This window comes from Cinclus cinclus, chromosome 28, assembly GCF_963662255.1.
Source record: "Cinclus cinclus chromosome 28, bCinCin1.1, whole genome shotgun sequence".
NCBI classification, from domain to species: Eukaryota; Metazoa; Chordata; class Aves; order Passeriformes; family Cinclidae; genus Cinclus; species Cinclus cinclus.
Window position 1 is genome coordinate 4,667,245 of NC_085073.1, and position 14,519 is coordinate 4,681,763.

A 14,519-nucleotide genomic window follows, 5' to 3' on the forward strand; every position below is an offset into this window, starting at 1 on the left:
GCGGCAGCAGCGGGGCCGGGGCGCGGCGCATCCCCCCGCGGGCACCGGCCGCATGCGGGGCCGCTCCCGCCCCCGGTGGCTCCTGCGCTCCGCGGCACCGGCTGCAAGGAGGAGGAGGAGGAGGAGGAGAGGAGGAGGATGAGGAAGGAGGCGGTGCTGCCCCGGTTCGCCCTCGCCGCTCCTCCGGGCCCCGCCGCCGCTCGCAGCCCGGTGCCCGGTGCGGCTGCGGGTGCGGCGGGACCGGCTCCGCCGAGCCCCGGGGCTCTCCCCGCCTCCCGTGAAAGAGCAAAGTTCAGCCGCTGCCGCGGTGGCCGCCCTGGATGCTCCTCCCCGGCCTCCTCCCCTTCCGCTCCCGGGTCCTGCCCCGGTCCCGGCCCCGCACCGGGGGCCGCCCCCGCCGCCCCCCGCGAGTGTCGGGAGCGGCCAGAGGGGACGGAGGGAGCGGGAGAGAGGGGATGAGGAGAGGGGATGGGGAAACGGGGAACCGGGATGGGGAACGGGGGGAGAGAGGAAAGAGAGGGGATGGGGAACGGGGATGGGGAGAGGGGCGAGAGGGGATGGGGGAATGGGGAACGGGGAGAAGGGATGGGGGAATGAGGAACGGGGATGGGGAACGGGAAGAAGGGATGGGGGAATGGGGAACGGGGAGAGGGGATGGGGGAATAGGGAGAAGGGAGAGAAGGGATGGGGAGAGGGGGAACGAGGGTGGAGAGAGGGGAGAGAGGGGAGAGACGGGATGGGGGAATGTGGGTGGGGAACGGGCGGCAAGAGGAGAAAGGGGATGGGGGAACGGGGATGGGGGAACGGGGATGGGGGAACGGGGAAATGGGGATGGGGAACGGGGGAACGGGGATGGGGGAACGGGGATGGGGGAACGGGGAAATGGGGATGGGGAACGGGGGAACGGGGATGGGGGAACGGGGGAACGGGGATGGGGGAACGGGGAAATGGGGATGGGGAACGGGGGAACGGGGATGGGGGAACGGGGGAACGGGGATGGGGGAACGGGGATGGGGAACGGGGGAATGGGGATGGGAAACGGGAACGGGGGAACGGGGATGGGGAACGGGGGAAGAGGGGATGGGGAGCGGGGTTTGGGCACCGGCGGTGGCGGCTGTGCCGCCCTCAGGCTCCCGCGGAGGTTTGGGCACCCCCGGGGCTCGGCTGGCACCGGGAACTGGGGGAACAGCGGGAGGCTGGCACTGGGAGCACTGGGAAACCGGGATCAGACGAGGAGCAAACTGGTATGTAACTGGGAGCCTGGCACTGAGATCCTGGGATCAAACTGGGAGCCTGGCACTGGGATCTCAGGATCAAACTGGGAACCCCACATTATACCAGGAACCTGGGACTGGAACAGGAGCCCCTCGTGGCACCGGGATCCCAGCACGGAGCTGGGATTCTGGGATCACTGAGATTCCGGGATCACACTGGGATCACTGGGATTCCAGCATCAAACCAGGAGCCTGGCATTGTACTTGGACCTCCACATTGTACCAGGAAAAAGTAGCATAAAGCCCCCATGGCCCCATAAAGTCCTGTGACCCCAAAAGGTCCCACAGCCCTATGAAACCCCCATGGCCCCATAAAGTCCTATGGCCCCATAAAGTCCTGACCCCAAAAAGGTCTCACAGCCTATAAAGCCCCTGTGGCCCCAAGAAAGCCCCCATGACCCCCAAAAGTCCTGCGGCCCCCAAAAAATCTCAAAGCCCTATAAAGCCCCCATGGCCCCATAAAATCCTGCGACCCCAAAAGGTCTCACAGCCCCATAAAATCCTATGATCCCATAAAGTCCTGTGGCCCCAAAAGATCTCACAGCCCTAAAAAGCCCCCATGGCTCCAAAAGGTCCTACGGCCTCACAAAGGCCCCCCCCGGCCCCAAAATCCCCTGCGGCCCCATAAAACCCGGCTGCAATGTGGTCGATCCAGTTGGACCCGTTGCTCGCCGGTGGGTGCTGGGATTCCTGGGAATCATTAACCAGGGAATAATCAGGATAATCCCTGCGGGAAAAGGTGCCTAACCCCCCCCTGCACCCCGCCCTGTCCCGGGCACGGGGGCAAAGTCCCCAAAGTCCGGCAGGTACGGCACGGTGTGACCCCAAAACCCCCGTGGTGTCCCCAAAGAGCCAGGCTGGGTTTGGCCTTGGAATTCCCGATCTGTGTGTGGGGTTGGGGTTAAGGGAAAAGTGAAGCTGAGCCTGGAATTAGGGTGCAGCAGAGATGGCCATAAATGAAATTAAACCCCAAATTCCCTGGAGTTAGGGTCTCTGAAAGTGCCCAGAATGATCCCAATTCCCCTGGAAAATCTGGCTGGGAATTTGGATGGATTTTGAGTGATCCCAATCCCAAAGAGCCCCTCCTGTCCCCACAGTGTCCCCAAGGATGAGGACACCCCAAATTCCCTGGAATTTGTGTTCTGATCCCAAAGCCCCAAAATCATGGGATAACCCTGGAAAAATCCAGCTGGGAATGGGGCTGGGTTTGGGGGATCCCAAACCAAAGAGTCCACTCCAACCCTACAGTGTCCTCAAGGATGAGATGGGTTTGTCCTTGGAATTCCCGATCCGTGTGTGGGGTCAGGATGAAGGGAAGAGCAAAGCCGAGCATAAATGCAATTAAACCCCAAATTCCCTGGATTTAGGGTCGCTGAAAGTGCCCAGAACAATCCCAATTGCCCTGGAAAATGTGGCTGGGAATGGGAGAGAATTTTGGGGGATCCCAGTCCCAAAGAGTCCCTCCTTGTTCCCACATGTCCCCATAGATGAGGACGCCCCAAATTCCCTGGATTTAGGGTTCTGATCCCAAAGTCCACAAATGATGGGATAGCCCCTGGAAAATCCAGATGGGAACGGGGGTGGGCTTGGGGGATCCCAATCCTAAAGAGCTCCACTGACCCCAAAATGTTCCCAAAGATCAGGACACCCCAAATTCCCTGGGTTTAGGGTCGCTGAAAGTGCCCAGAACAATCCCAATTCCCCAGGAAAATCCAGCTGGGAATGGGGGCAGATTTTGAGGGATCCCAATCCTAAAGAGCCCCCCCTGACCCCGAAAAGTCCCCAAGGATGAGGACACCCCAAATTCCCTGGATTTAGGGTGCTCTGCTCACTGGAAATGAACAACCCCAAAGCTCCAAAATCATGGAATAACCCAAGGAAAATCTGTCTGGGAATGGGGCCGGGTTTGGGGGATCCCAATCCTAGCCCAGCGGGGTCACCCCATAATCCCCATAAAGGGATTTATGGCCCTTTCCCTGCCCCAAATTCCCTGGATAAAAATTAAAACAAACAAACAAAAAAAACCAAACCAAACCAAAAAAAAAAAAAAAAAACCAACCCAAAATCCAACAAACCCCCAAATTATCAATCCAGGAACAAAGGAGGAAATTTGATCTGGAAATTAGGATTTGGAAATTCCGAAATTGGATTTGTTTTGATATCATCGGTGTCCAGTCGGGGTCGGCATTTGATCTCTGGAGGAATTCCAATTCCCAAATTCCCCCAAAATTCCCCAAATTCCAAAACATTCCAAAAAATTCCCAAATTCGTTTTTTTGGAGGGTTTCTCCATAAATTTTTTGGGGTTCTCCAAGCAGTTTTGTGAGTTCTCCATAGATTTTTTTGGGTTCCCCAGTCTTTTTGGGGTTCTCCAGCAGTTTTTTGTGGTTCTCCAGGGGGATTTTTTGAGGGGTTCTCCATGGATTTTTGGAGTTCTCGAGCAGATTTTTGTGGGCTCTCCATGGATTTTTAGGGTTCCCCAGCAGTTTTTTTCTGTTTTTCCAGCCTTTTGGGGGTTCTCCAGGTTTTTCTTTTTTTCCTCTTTCTTTTTTCTTTTTTCTCTTTTCTTTTCTTTTCTTTTCTTTTCTTTTCTTTTCTTTTCTTTTCTTTTCTTTTCTTTTCTTTTCTTTTCTCTTCTTTTCTTTTCTCTTTTCTTTTCTTTTCTTTTCTTTTCTTTTCTTTTCTTTTCTTTTCTTTTCTCTTTTCTTTTCTTTTCTTTTCTTTTCTTTTCTTTTCTTTTCTTTTCTTTTCTTTTCTTTTCTTTTCTTTTCTTTTCTTTTCTTTTCTTTTCTTTTCTTTTCTTCTCTTTTCTTTTCTTTTCTTCTCTTTTCTTTCCCTTCCCTTTTCTTTTCTTCTCTTTTCTTTCCCTTCCCTTTTCTTTTCTTACCTTCTCCTTTTCTCCAGTGACTTTTGCGGGTTTTCCCAGGGATTTTTGCTGGTTCTCCAGTGTTTTTTACATTTTCCCCATGGATTTTTTCATGGGATCTCCAGCACTTTCTGCAGTTTCCCCACGGGATTCCGGGATTCCCCCAGGATTTCCGTGATTCCCCCGTGATTTCCATTATTCCCCCTGGATTTCCGTGATTCCCCCGTGATTTCTGTGGTTCCCCCAGGAATTCCGTGATCCCCCCTGGATTTTTGGAATTCCCCCTGGATTTCCCTGATTCCCCCGGGAATTCCGTGGTTGTCCCTGTGATTCCCCCTGGATTTCCGTGATTCCCCTGGAATTCTGTGATTCCCCTGGAATTCCCGTGTTCCCCCCCCACCCCCCCCGGTGATTTCCATGATTCCCCCTGGATTTCCATGATTCCCCCTGGATTTCCATGATTCCCTCGGGAATTCCCCCTGGATTTCCATGATTCCCCCGGGAATTCCCCCTGGATTTTCAGGATTCCCCCGGGATTTCCGTGATTCCTCCTGGATTTCCGTGATTCCCCCTGGATTTCCATGATTCCCCCATGATTTCCATGATTCCCTCGCGAATTCCCCTTGGATTTCTGTGATTCCCCCGTGATTTCTGTGATTGCCCCGGGAATTCCCCCTGGATTTTCAGGATTCCCCCGGGATTTCCGTGATTCCTCCTGGATTTCTGTGATTCCCCCTGGATTTCCATGATTGCCCCGGGAATTCCCCCTGGATTTTCAGGATTCCCCCGGGATTTCCGTGATTCCTCCTGGATTTCCGTGATTCCCCCTGGATTTCCATGATTCCCCCATGATTTCCATGATTCCCTCGCGAATTCCCCCTGGATTTCTGTGATTCCCCCGTGATTTCTGTGATTCCCCCGGGAATTCCCCCTGGATTTTCAGGATTCCCCCGGGATTTCCGTGATTCCTCCTGGATTTCTGTGATTCCCCCTGGATTTCCATGATTGCCCCGGGAATTCCCCCTGGATTTTCAGGATTCCCCCGGGATTTCCGTGATTCCTCCTGGATTTCCATGATTCCCCCTGGATTTCCATGATTGCCCCATGATTTCCATGATTCCCTCGCGAATTCCCCCTGGATTTCTGTGATTCCCCCGTGATTTCTGTGGTTCCCCCGGGAATTCCCCCTGGATTTTCAGGATTGCCCCGGGAATTGCGTGGTTCCCCTGGAATTCCGGGGTTCCCTAGATGCAGGTCTCTCCGGGGCGCTGCAGCTGCCGCAGCCTGCGGGCCAGAGCTCGCTCCCTGCGGCCGTGCCGGTCCCGCAGCGCCGCCGCCCGCGCCTCCAGCCCCCGCAGCCGCTCCGAGCGCCCGCGGCGAGCCCCGAGGAGAGCCAGGGCCAGGGAGCTGCGGGGGAAACAGGGGGGATTGGGATTGGGGTTTGGGGTTGGGATTGGGGAGATAGGGGGGATTTGGGTTTGGGGAGATAGGGGGGGATTGGGATTGGGGTTTGGGGTTGGGATTGGGGAGATAGGGGGGATTTGGGTTTGGGGATTGGGGTTTGGGGTTGGGATTGGGGAGATAGGGGGGATTTGGGATTGGGGAGATAGGGGGGGATTGGGATTGGGGTTTGGGGTTGGGATTGGGGAGATAGGGGGGATTTGGGATTGGGGAGATAGGGGGGATTTGGGATTGGGGTTTGGGGAGATAGGGGGGATTTGGGATTGGGGATTGGGGCTTGGGGAGATAGGGGGGATTTGGGATTGGGGAGATAGGGGGGATTTGGGATTGGGGTTTGGGGTTTGGGATTGGGGAGATAGGGGGGATTTGGGATTGGGGAGATAGGGGGGATTTGGGATTGGGGTTTGGGGTTTGGGATTGGGGAGATAGGGGGGATTTGGGATTTGGGTTGGGATTGAGATTGGGGAGATAGGGGGGATTTGGGATTGGGGTTTGGGATTGGGGAGATAGGGGGGATTTGGGATTGGGGTTTGGGATTGAGATTGGGGAGATAGGGAGAATTTGGGATTGGGGTTTGGGGTTGGGTTTGGGGAGATGGGGGGGTTGGGATTGGGGTTTGGGAGACAGGGAGGATTTGGGATTTGGGTTGGGATTGGGGTTTGGGATTGTGATTGGGGTTTGGGGAGATGGGGTAATTTGGGATTGGGGTTTGGGGTTGGGGAGACGGGAGTTTGGGGACTGAGGTTTGGGATTGGGGATATGAGGGCTTTGGGGTTTGGGATACAGGGGATTTAGGGTTTGGGGAGACGGGGGGGTTTGGGGAGATAGGGGTGTTTGGGGAGACGGGGGGGTTGGGGTTTAGGGATACAGGGGGTTTGGGGGGAATCAGGAATACAGGGGGTGTTGGGATTTGGGATTTAGGGATACAGGGGGTTTGGCATTTAGGGATATGGAGGGTTGGGGTTCGGGGTTTTGGGATACAGGGGGGTTTGGGGAGTCGGATAGTCGGGGAGACAGGGGCATTTGGGATTTTGGGATACAGGGGGTTTGGGGTTTTGGGGGATTTAGGGAGTCGGGGAGACAGGGGTTTGGGATTTGGGGATACAGGGGTAGTTAGGGTTTGGGATTTAAGGATATGGGGGGATTTGGGGTTTTGGGATTTAGGGAGTCGGGGAGATGGAGGAGTCGGCAATTTTGGGATTTAGGAAGTCAGGAAATCGGAGGAGCCGGGAAATTCAGGGGATCCGGGGGATTCAGGAGATTCAGGGGAGCCGGTGATTTTGGGATTTAGAGACTCAGGGAATCGGGGGAACCGTGGGAAACCAGGGGGTCAGGGGACCCGGGATACCCAGGACGCCCAGAGGACACGGGGGACATGTGGAACAAAGGGACCCAGAACACCCAGGGGACCCAGGGGACACGGGGGACACCTAGGGGACCCCGCCCCAAGGCCCTGTGCCCACCTGTGTGCCCGGAGCAGCTCCCTGGTGACAGTGGCACTGTGCGCCTGCTGGGCACGGCTGGCAGCGCTGCTCTGCTCCAGCGCCAGCGCCAGCTCCTGAGCGCGGCCACGCAGCTGCTCCGTCCTGGGGACACGCGTGTCACCCGGGCCACCCCCGCGTGTCACCCCTGTGTCACCCGGCTCCCTCCCCGCATGTCCATCCCGACCCCACACCGTTCCCAACCCCAGACAATTCCCTATCCCACACCATTCCCGTTCCTCACCTGGCCCGGACCCGCAGCAGCTCCTCCCTCGTTCTCTCGGGGTCCGGGGGGTTCCCCGGAGCCATCGCTGCCCCTCGGCCGATCCGCGCTCCCTGCCGAGATTTTCGGGGTGTCTCCCATCCTTCGGGATGCCCCCCCAGATCCCGGGAATCTCCCCGCGGGATCCATCCCCACCTCCTCGGAGCTGCTGCCGGAGGTGCTGCCGGAGCTGCCGGAGGTTCCGTCCCGCCCGTCCCGTTCCCGTTCCCGGTGCTGGAGCAGGAGGCGCAGTGCGGCTTCCCGTGGTCCGTGCGCGGCCAAGAGCAGCTCCAGGGCCCGGTTCTCCCTCTGGGCCACGCGCAGCCGGGTCCGGAGCTCTGCCAGGGATTCCTGGGTACGGCGGGGAAACTGAGGCACGGGTGGAGGGACCCAGGGATCCAGGGAGAGATCCAGGGAGGGACCCAGGGATTCAGTGGGGGAAATCGGGGGGGGATTCAGGGTCCCAGGGAAGGATCCAGGGCCCGGTTCTCCCTCTGGGCCAAGCGGAGCCAGCGGCTCCTGGGCATGGCGGGGAAACTGAGGCACGGGGCAGGGAGAGCCAGGGAGGGACACAGGGATCCATGGAGGGATCGAGGGAGGGATTCAGGGAAGGGCCCAAGGAAGGATTCAGAAAAGGATCCAGGGAGAGTTTGATTGAGAGAAGTGGGGAATGATCCAGGGAAGGATGCATGGAGAAATCCATGAAGGTATCCAGGGGAGAGATCCAGGGAAGGATCCAGGCAGGGATTCATGGAGTGATCCATGGAGAAATCCATGGAGAGATCCAGGGCGGGATTCAGGGACCCAAGGAAGGATTCAGGAAAGGATCCAGGGAGAATTTGATGGAGAGAAGCAGGGAATGATCCAGGGAAGGATCCATGGAGAGATCCATTAAGGGATCCAGGGAAGGATCCAGGGAGGAATCCAGGCAGGGACCCAGACAAAGACCCCAACCCCACCTTGAGCCCCGCCAGCTCCTGCAGCAGCTCCTCCTTCTGCGGCCGCCTCCAGCCCTGCAGCAGCTCCCGCGCTTCCCTCAGCGCCCGTTCCGCCCGTGCTCGGGGGTCCCGGGCCCGGGGGGGCTCGGGGGGCTCGGGGGTGTCCAGCAGGGACCCCTCCACCGCCGCCTGCTCGGCGCGGAGCCGCCGGATGTGCTCCCGCAGCGCTCCCTCCTCCATGCCCCTGCAGCTGCGGGACGGGCACGGGCCCGGTGGGCACGGGGGTACCGGTACCGGGAGTGGCGGGGGTGCTCAGCGCCGGGGCCCCCCGCACCCCCCGGTACCTGTGAGCTCCCGGGCTGTCCGCGGGGTCCTCGTGAAGTTCTGGCTCCGTTGGCCCCGGGGGTTCCGTTTGGAACGGGGCGGGTCCCGGTGCTGGGTTCGGCTCTGTTGTGGCGGGGCCGGGTCCCGGTGTCCGCTCCGGGTTCGGTTCTGCAGCAGTTCCTGGGCCCGCGGAGGGTGTGGGGGGGTATTGGGGTGCCCCAGAATCCTCCCAGTACCTCCCAGTACCTTCGGGCATCCCTCATGTATCCCTCAGTGTCCCCACGCGTCTCGTTGGAATCCTCCCGGTACCTCCCCAGTATTCTCAGTATCCCCGCAGCCTCCTCCTTTATAACTCCCCAGTATCCCCCGATCATCCTCCCAGTAACCTCCCATACAACCCCCCAGTATTCCCCCAGTACCCCCCAGTATCCTCCCAGTATCCGCCCCAGCCCCCCGTGCCCCCCCCCTCCGCTGTCACTCACCCCCACGGGTGTCACCCTCCGCTGTCACCTTTGCCCGAACCAGGTCCAGGAGGGCAGCGTAGGCTGCCCCGCAGCGCTCGCTGGGGGACGAGGGGCTCAGGGGGACAGTCCCAAACCCTGTCCCTGTCCCAATCCCTGTCCCCATCCCATCCCATCCCATCCCATCCCATCCCATCCCATCCCATCCCATCCCATCCCATCCCATCCCATCCCATCCCATCCCATCCCATCCCATCCCATCCCATCCCAATGTGCCCAGTCCCGATTCCTGTCTCCATTCTAATTTCTGTCCCATGTGCCTTGTCCCCATCTTCATCCCTGTCCCCATCCCTGTTCCCTGTCCCCATCCCCATCCCTGTCCTCATCCGTTACCTGTCCCCATCCCCGTCCCCATCCCTTGTCCTTGTCCCCACCTGCAGCGCAGCGCCAGTCTCATCCCGCTGCAGCGGGACTCTCTCAGCCCCAGCTCCATGCTCAGCCGCTCCGCCTCGCCCTTGCACTCGCCCAGCGCGGCCACCAGCCCCCGGTTCGCGTCCTGCAGCCTCGCCAGGACCCTGCCACCCCCCCGGGCCCGTGGTCACCGGCGCCGTGCCTCAGTTTCCCCGCGGCAGGGGGCTCGGGGGGATGCGGGGGGACTCATCCCTTCCTCTCCTGCGGGGTCTCATCCCTCCCTCCCCCGGGCAGGACTCACCCCCGCAGCTGCTGCAGCCGCTCCTCCTGCTCCGGGCTGGGCCCCGCCGAGGGCTGGGGGGACAGCGGGGTGTGGGGCTGGGGGGAGAGGGGCTGCACGTCGGGGGGGGGGGGGGAGCGGCCCGAGGGGTTCCATCCCACGGGGTTTTATCCCGGGGGGCTGCACATTGGTGGGGTGCGGCCCGGGGGGGGTTTATTCCGGGGGGCTCCATCCCGTAGGATTTTATCCCAAGGGGCTCCATCCCGTGGGATTTTATGGGGCTGGAAGCCATGGGGATGCATCCTATGGGGTTTTATCCCAAAGGGCTCCATCCTATGGGGTTGGACATCCAGGGGCTCCATCCCACGGTGCCGAACAGTGTCACCACCCCGGGTGACATCCTGCGGAGGGGACACCAGAGCCCCGTGCCAGGGTAGGACCGACCCGTGCCCCGGCCCCGCACTCACCCGCTGCCCCGGGGGGCTGCTGGGCCCGGGGGTGTCACCGATCCCAAGGGTGTTGCCAGTCCCGGGGGTGTCGCCAGTCCCAGGGGTGTCACCGATCCCGAGGGTGTCACCAATCCCGGGGTTGTCACCAATTCCGGGGGTGTCACCATTCCCGGGGGTATCACCAAACCCGGGGGTGTCACCAATCCCGGAGGTGTCACCGATCCCAGGGTTGCCACCAAGCCCGGAAGTGTCGCTAGTCCTGGAGGTGTCACCAATCCCGGGACTGTCGCCGGTCCCGGGGGTGCCACCGATCCCGGAGGTGTCGCCGGTTCCGGAGGTGTCACCAGCCCCGGGGATGTCACTGCCAGACCCCCCCGGCTCCTCCAGCCTGGCCAGAGCCTCCCGCAGGTCCCGCACCTGAACCGGACCGATCTCAACCTCGGCACCGCTCTGGTGACACTCCGAGGGTGGCACCCGGTGACATCCCGAGGGTGGCACCCTCTGTCCCGCCCCGCACCTACCTTGCCCTTCAGGCGCTCCCGCTCGCCCCGCAGCGCCCGCAGCGCGGCCGTGGCCTGGCCCAGCTCCTCGTCCCGTTGCTCCACGGTCGCCCGCAGGCTCGCGTTCCTCGCCACAGCCGCCGCCACCTCCTCCGGCAGCCCCTGGGCCACCGGCAGCTCCGGCCACCAGCGGCGAGCCCAGCGCGGTGTCCGGCTCAGCTCCTCCAGGCTCTGGAAATGCCACGCTGGTCACTCCGTGCCCACCCTGCCGCTGTGGGCACTGCGCCCCTGGCGTGGCTCACCTTGACCGCTCGGTGCCAGGCCGGGGCTGGCAGTGGCCACGCCGGTGGTCGCCGGTGGCGAGAGAAGACGGCGCGTTCCAGGGAGCTCACGGCGTGCTGGAGGCGCTCGAACAGATCCGGGCTGCACGCTGGGGACGGCGACAGCGACACGGGCGCCATCAGGGGTGGCGCAGCATGGGGTGGTGGCAAAGGTGTGGCGGCACAGGTGTGGCACGGAATGCAACACTCACCGTCCGGCCCGGGGCTGGCAGCGGGGACAGTGGGGACAGTGGTGGTGGCAGCCCAGCCGTCCTCATCCTCCCTGCACGGTGATGAAGGGCACAGAGAGAAGGGTGGCATGGTCACAGTGTGACCTCGGTCCCGGTGTCCCCTCGGTCCCGGTGTCCCCTCAGTCCCGGTGTCCCCTCCGTTCCAGCGTCCCCGTGCAGTCCCGGTACCTGCCGGGGCGCTGCTGTTGCGGGGCCACCTCTGCCAGCAACGGGATGTCCTCGATGTCACTGGCCACGTCCTCGTCATCCTCCTCCTCCTCCTCATCTTCCTCCTCCTCATCATCCTCCTCTTCACGTGGGGACCGGGGCGGGGTAGCTGGGTCAAAGCTGGTGGCACCCACCGGGCTTTCCTAGCACAGGGATGAGCTTGGGCCACCAGCCCGGCCCACTCGGCCACCAGCCCCATCCCGGTGTCCGCAGTGGGAATCCCGTGTGGGGTCAGTCCCGTGTGGGGTCAGTCACCAGTGGGGTCAGTCCTGGGCCGTGCTCGCTCACCTCCTCCATGCCGGGATCGTCCTGCCCGTGGCTCCCAGGGCTCCCAGCACGTCCCAGTTCCACACCAAGGCTCCCAGCACGTCCTGGTTCCAAACTGGAATGTCCTCGTTCCACACCGAGGGTCCCAGTAGGTCCCACCTTGGGGTTCCCATTCTGTCCCAGATCCCCCCTGGGGTTCCCATTCTGTCCCAGATCCCCCCTGGGGATCCCATTCCACCCCAGTTCCATCCTGGGGTTTCCATTCCATCCCATTTCTGTCCTGGGGTTCCTGTTCCATCCCAGTTACATCCCCTGGCACATCCCAGTTCCACTGGGACCCAGATTTAAGGTCCCAGTAGGTCCCAGTTCCCCAGAAGGGTCTCTCTCTATCCTGGGGTTCCCATTCTCTCCTGGCCCCCCACAGCCCAACCCAGTTCTCTCCCAGTTCACCGCAGCCCATCCCGATTCTCTTCTGGTTCTCTCCCAGTTCTCTCCTGGTTCACACCCAGCCCATCCCAGTTCTCTACCGTTTCTCTTCCAGTTTTCTCCCAGTTCCCTGTTCTCTCCTGGTCCTGTCCCAGTGGTCCCAGTTCTGTTCCAGTTCTGTGCCAGTTCTGTCCCAGTTCTGTTCCCGTTTCTCCTCCCCGGTCCCGGTTCCGGCCCCTCCCGGTGGTTCCGGCTGCATCTCCGGCCTCTCCTGGGCTGGTTCCTGCTGGGATTTCCTCTTCCTTTACCCGCGGAGCTGCCCTGGCTGGGGGGGACCAGAGGGGCTCCTTTGGGGTGCTCTGCTCCCCAAACCCCCCACCAAAATCCCCCCCAAAACTGCCCCCAAAATCTTCCTCAACCCCCCCAAAAAACCCCCCAAAAAACCCAGAGCTCCCAAAACCCCTCCCAAAACCCCCCAAAAAACCCCAGAGCTCCCCTCAAAACCCCTCCCAGAACCCCCCAAACAAACCCCAGAACTCCCCAGAAACCCCTCCCAAAAAAACCCCAGAATTTCCCCAAAACACCCCAAACCACGCCCAGAACCCCCCCTAAAAAGCCTTACCCATATACAGCCCCAAAACCCCCCAAACTCTCCCCAAAAAATCACTCTCAAAACCCCCAGAACACATTTGGGGAGCACAGGAAAATTTCGGGGCGATGGGAGGGGTGTGGGGGTGATGCGAGAAGTGAGGTTGGAGATTTTGGGGTGCTGAGAGGGGATTTGGGATGCACGTGGATATTTGGGGTGTAGCGGGCTGCAAATGGACTTTTCGGGGTGCAGGAAGCAATTGCCAGGAGGCACACACGATATTTGGGGGGCAAGTGAATATTTGGGGTGCAGGTGAATATTTGGGGCTCAGGAAGGAGTTCATGGAGGGCAGAAACGATATTTGGGCTGCAGGTGAATATTTGGGGTGCAGGAAGCAGTAAATGGAGGGCAGACCCGATATTTGGGCTGAGGCGAGGGGGTCCTGAGGGACTACAATTCCCAGAAGCCTCCGCGCGGCGTTACTTCCGGTGGAGCGCGGTGGGATGAGCGTGGGGGGCTCTGTGGGGCTCCGGGAGGTTTTGGGGGGTCGGGGGGCCAACACAACCGGGAGGAACGTGGGGAAGCAGCTCCGTGAGGGGATGGGGGCTGTCATTACGAAGGGCACATTTGGCACCCGATGGCAGCCAGGTTTGGAGGAGGGGGCAGCTTTGGTCTGGGAGAAATCCTCGTCCTTCTGGAATTTTTGTAGGCAAAAGCCCAGGACGGGCCGCAGGTAAGTTGGCTCAGAAAGGTGGCACTTTTCCCCAGGAAGCCAAAGCATGCTCCTATCAAACCCCATATTAATTATTTGCTTTAATTTAACAACTCTCAGCAATTTACACCACACTGACACCGTGCCATTCTTTTAAATTGAATTATACACTGCAGGATGTAAAAAACCTTTCTAAACCCAGGAACTCTTTTAAGTATTATACATGGCACAGCTGTAGGGAGAGTCTTGGGTTTCAGGGGAGAAAAACAAAGTTTTCAGTCTTCAGCATCTTGCACTGTGTAACCATTGACAGCAAATTCGGCTTCAGCCCCCGGGAGACACAGACAGTCAGAGATTTTACAGATCCTGCTCTCAACTCAGCCTTTCAGCAGGTAGAATCTCCAGGGGGAGGAAAGAAAATGGATCAGAACAGCCAGCCTACTTTCAGAAAATCATCATCATTCATAAAGCTTTGAGTAGAGCTGTAAGAACTTCCCCAAAGATTAATTTCCCTGTGCACTGAGCCCCCCCCCCCCCCCGCTCTATCCTTTACCCCTTTTATAGCCACAGCCCCACCTAGGACACAAAAGGAGGCTCCAGGTACCTCCTGAGACCCAAATCATTCCAGGTGGGTCAGGATGTTTTGTTTTTTTTTTCTTCAAGGTCTGAATTTCACATGCTTGCCTGGAGAAAAGCAAGCATTTCTCACATGTGTACACTTGTTTTTCCCTGGACACAGATGTCAGAAATGCACCCACACGAGTGCCAGGAGGAACTCAGCTGCTGAGTCTCTTCAGGAGCCAGCTCTGAACCATGTGCATGTTCACATCTAGAGGTGCTCATTGCTTCCCAATAAATGTAGAGTTAATATCCCCCAAAATTCTATCCAATTCCCTCCAACTCCCCCCCCCCTCCCCAAATTCTCTCAACGTTTCACCGCATTCCTCCCCAAATTTGCGCAAAAAATTTCCCTCAAATACCCCCAAAATTCCCCCAATTTCTCCAAAAAATCTCCCCCAAAATCTCTCCCTCAAATTGCCC

General features: G+C 59.4%; 1 protein-coding gene across 1 annotated transcript; it reads right to left on the minus strand.

Annotated features, from left to right (window-relative positions):
• Positions 1 to 5,383: 5,383 nt before the first annotated feature.
• USHBP1 (USH1 protein network component harmonin binding protein 1) lies at positions 5,384 to 13,379 on the minus strand. Its single transcript, XM_062510067.1, has 15 exons — positions 13,250 to 13,379; positions 11,446 to 11,566; positions 11,239 to 11,309; positions 11,009 to 11,136; positions 10,728 to 10,937; positions 10,225 to 10,623; positions 9,779 to 9,855; positions 9,501 to 9,641; positions 9,088 to 9,167; positions 8,626 to 8,785; positions 8,303 to 8,531; positions 7,500 to 7,694; positions 7,326 to 7,417; positions 7,064 to 7,186; positions 5,384 to 5,546 (listed from the first exon to the last, which is right to left on the minus strand). Exons 1-15 carry the CDS (start codon positions 13,377 to 13,379, stop codon positions 5,384 to 5,386), a joined length of 2,319 nt encoding a protein of 772 aa, XP_062366051.1.
• Between the last annotated feature and the right edge of the window lie 1,140 nt (positions 13,380 to 14,519).

Excerpts from the sequence above, each read along its gene's own strand:
- USHBP1 (XM_062510067.1), bottom strand. The coding sequence starts at position 13,379 with ATGACAGCCCCCATCCCCTCACGGAGCTGCTTCCCCACGTTCCTCCCG. Across the intron at positions 11,567-13,249 it reads CCCACCGCGCTCCACCGGAA|AGGAGGATGATGAGGAGGAG; the intron begins GTAACGCCGCGC and ends CCCCACGTGAAG. Across the intron at positions 10,624-10,727 it reads GGGAGCGCCTGAAGGGCAAG|GTGCGGGACCTGCGGGAGGC; the intron begins GTAGGTGCGGGG and ends GGTCCGGTTCAG.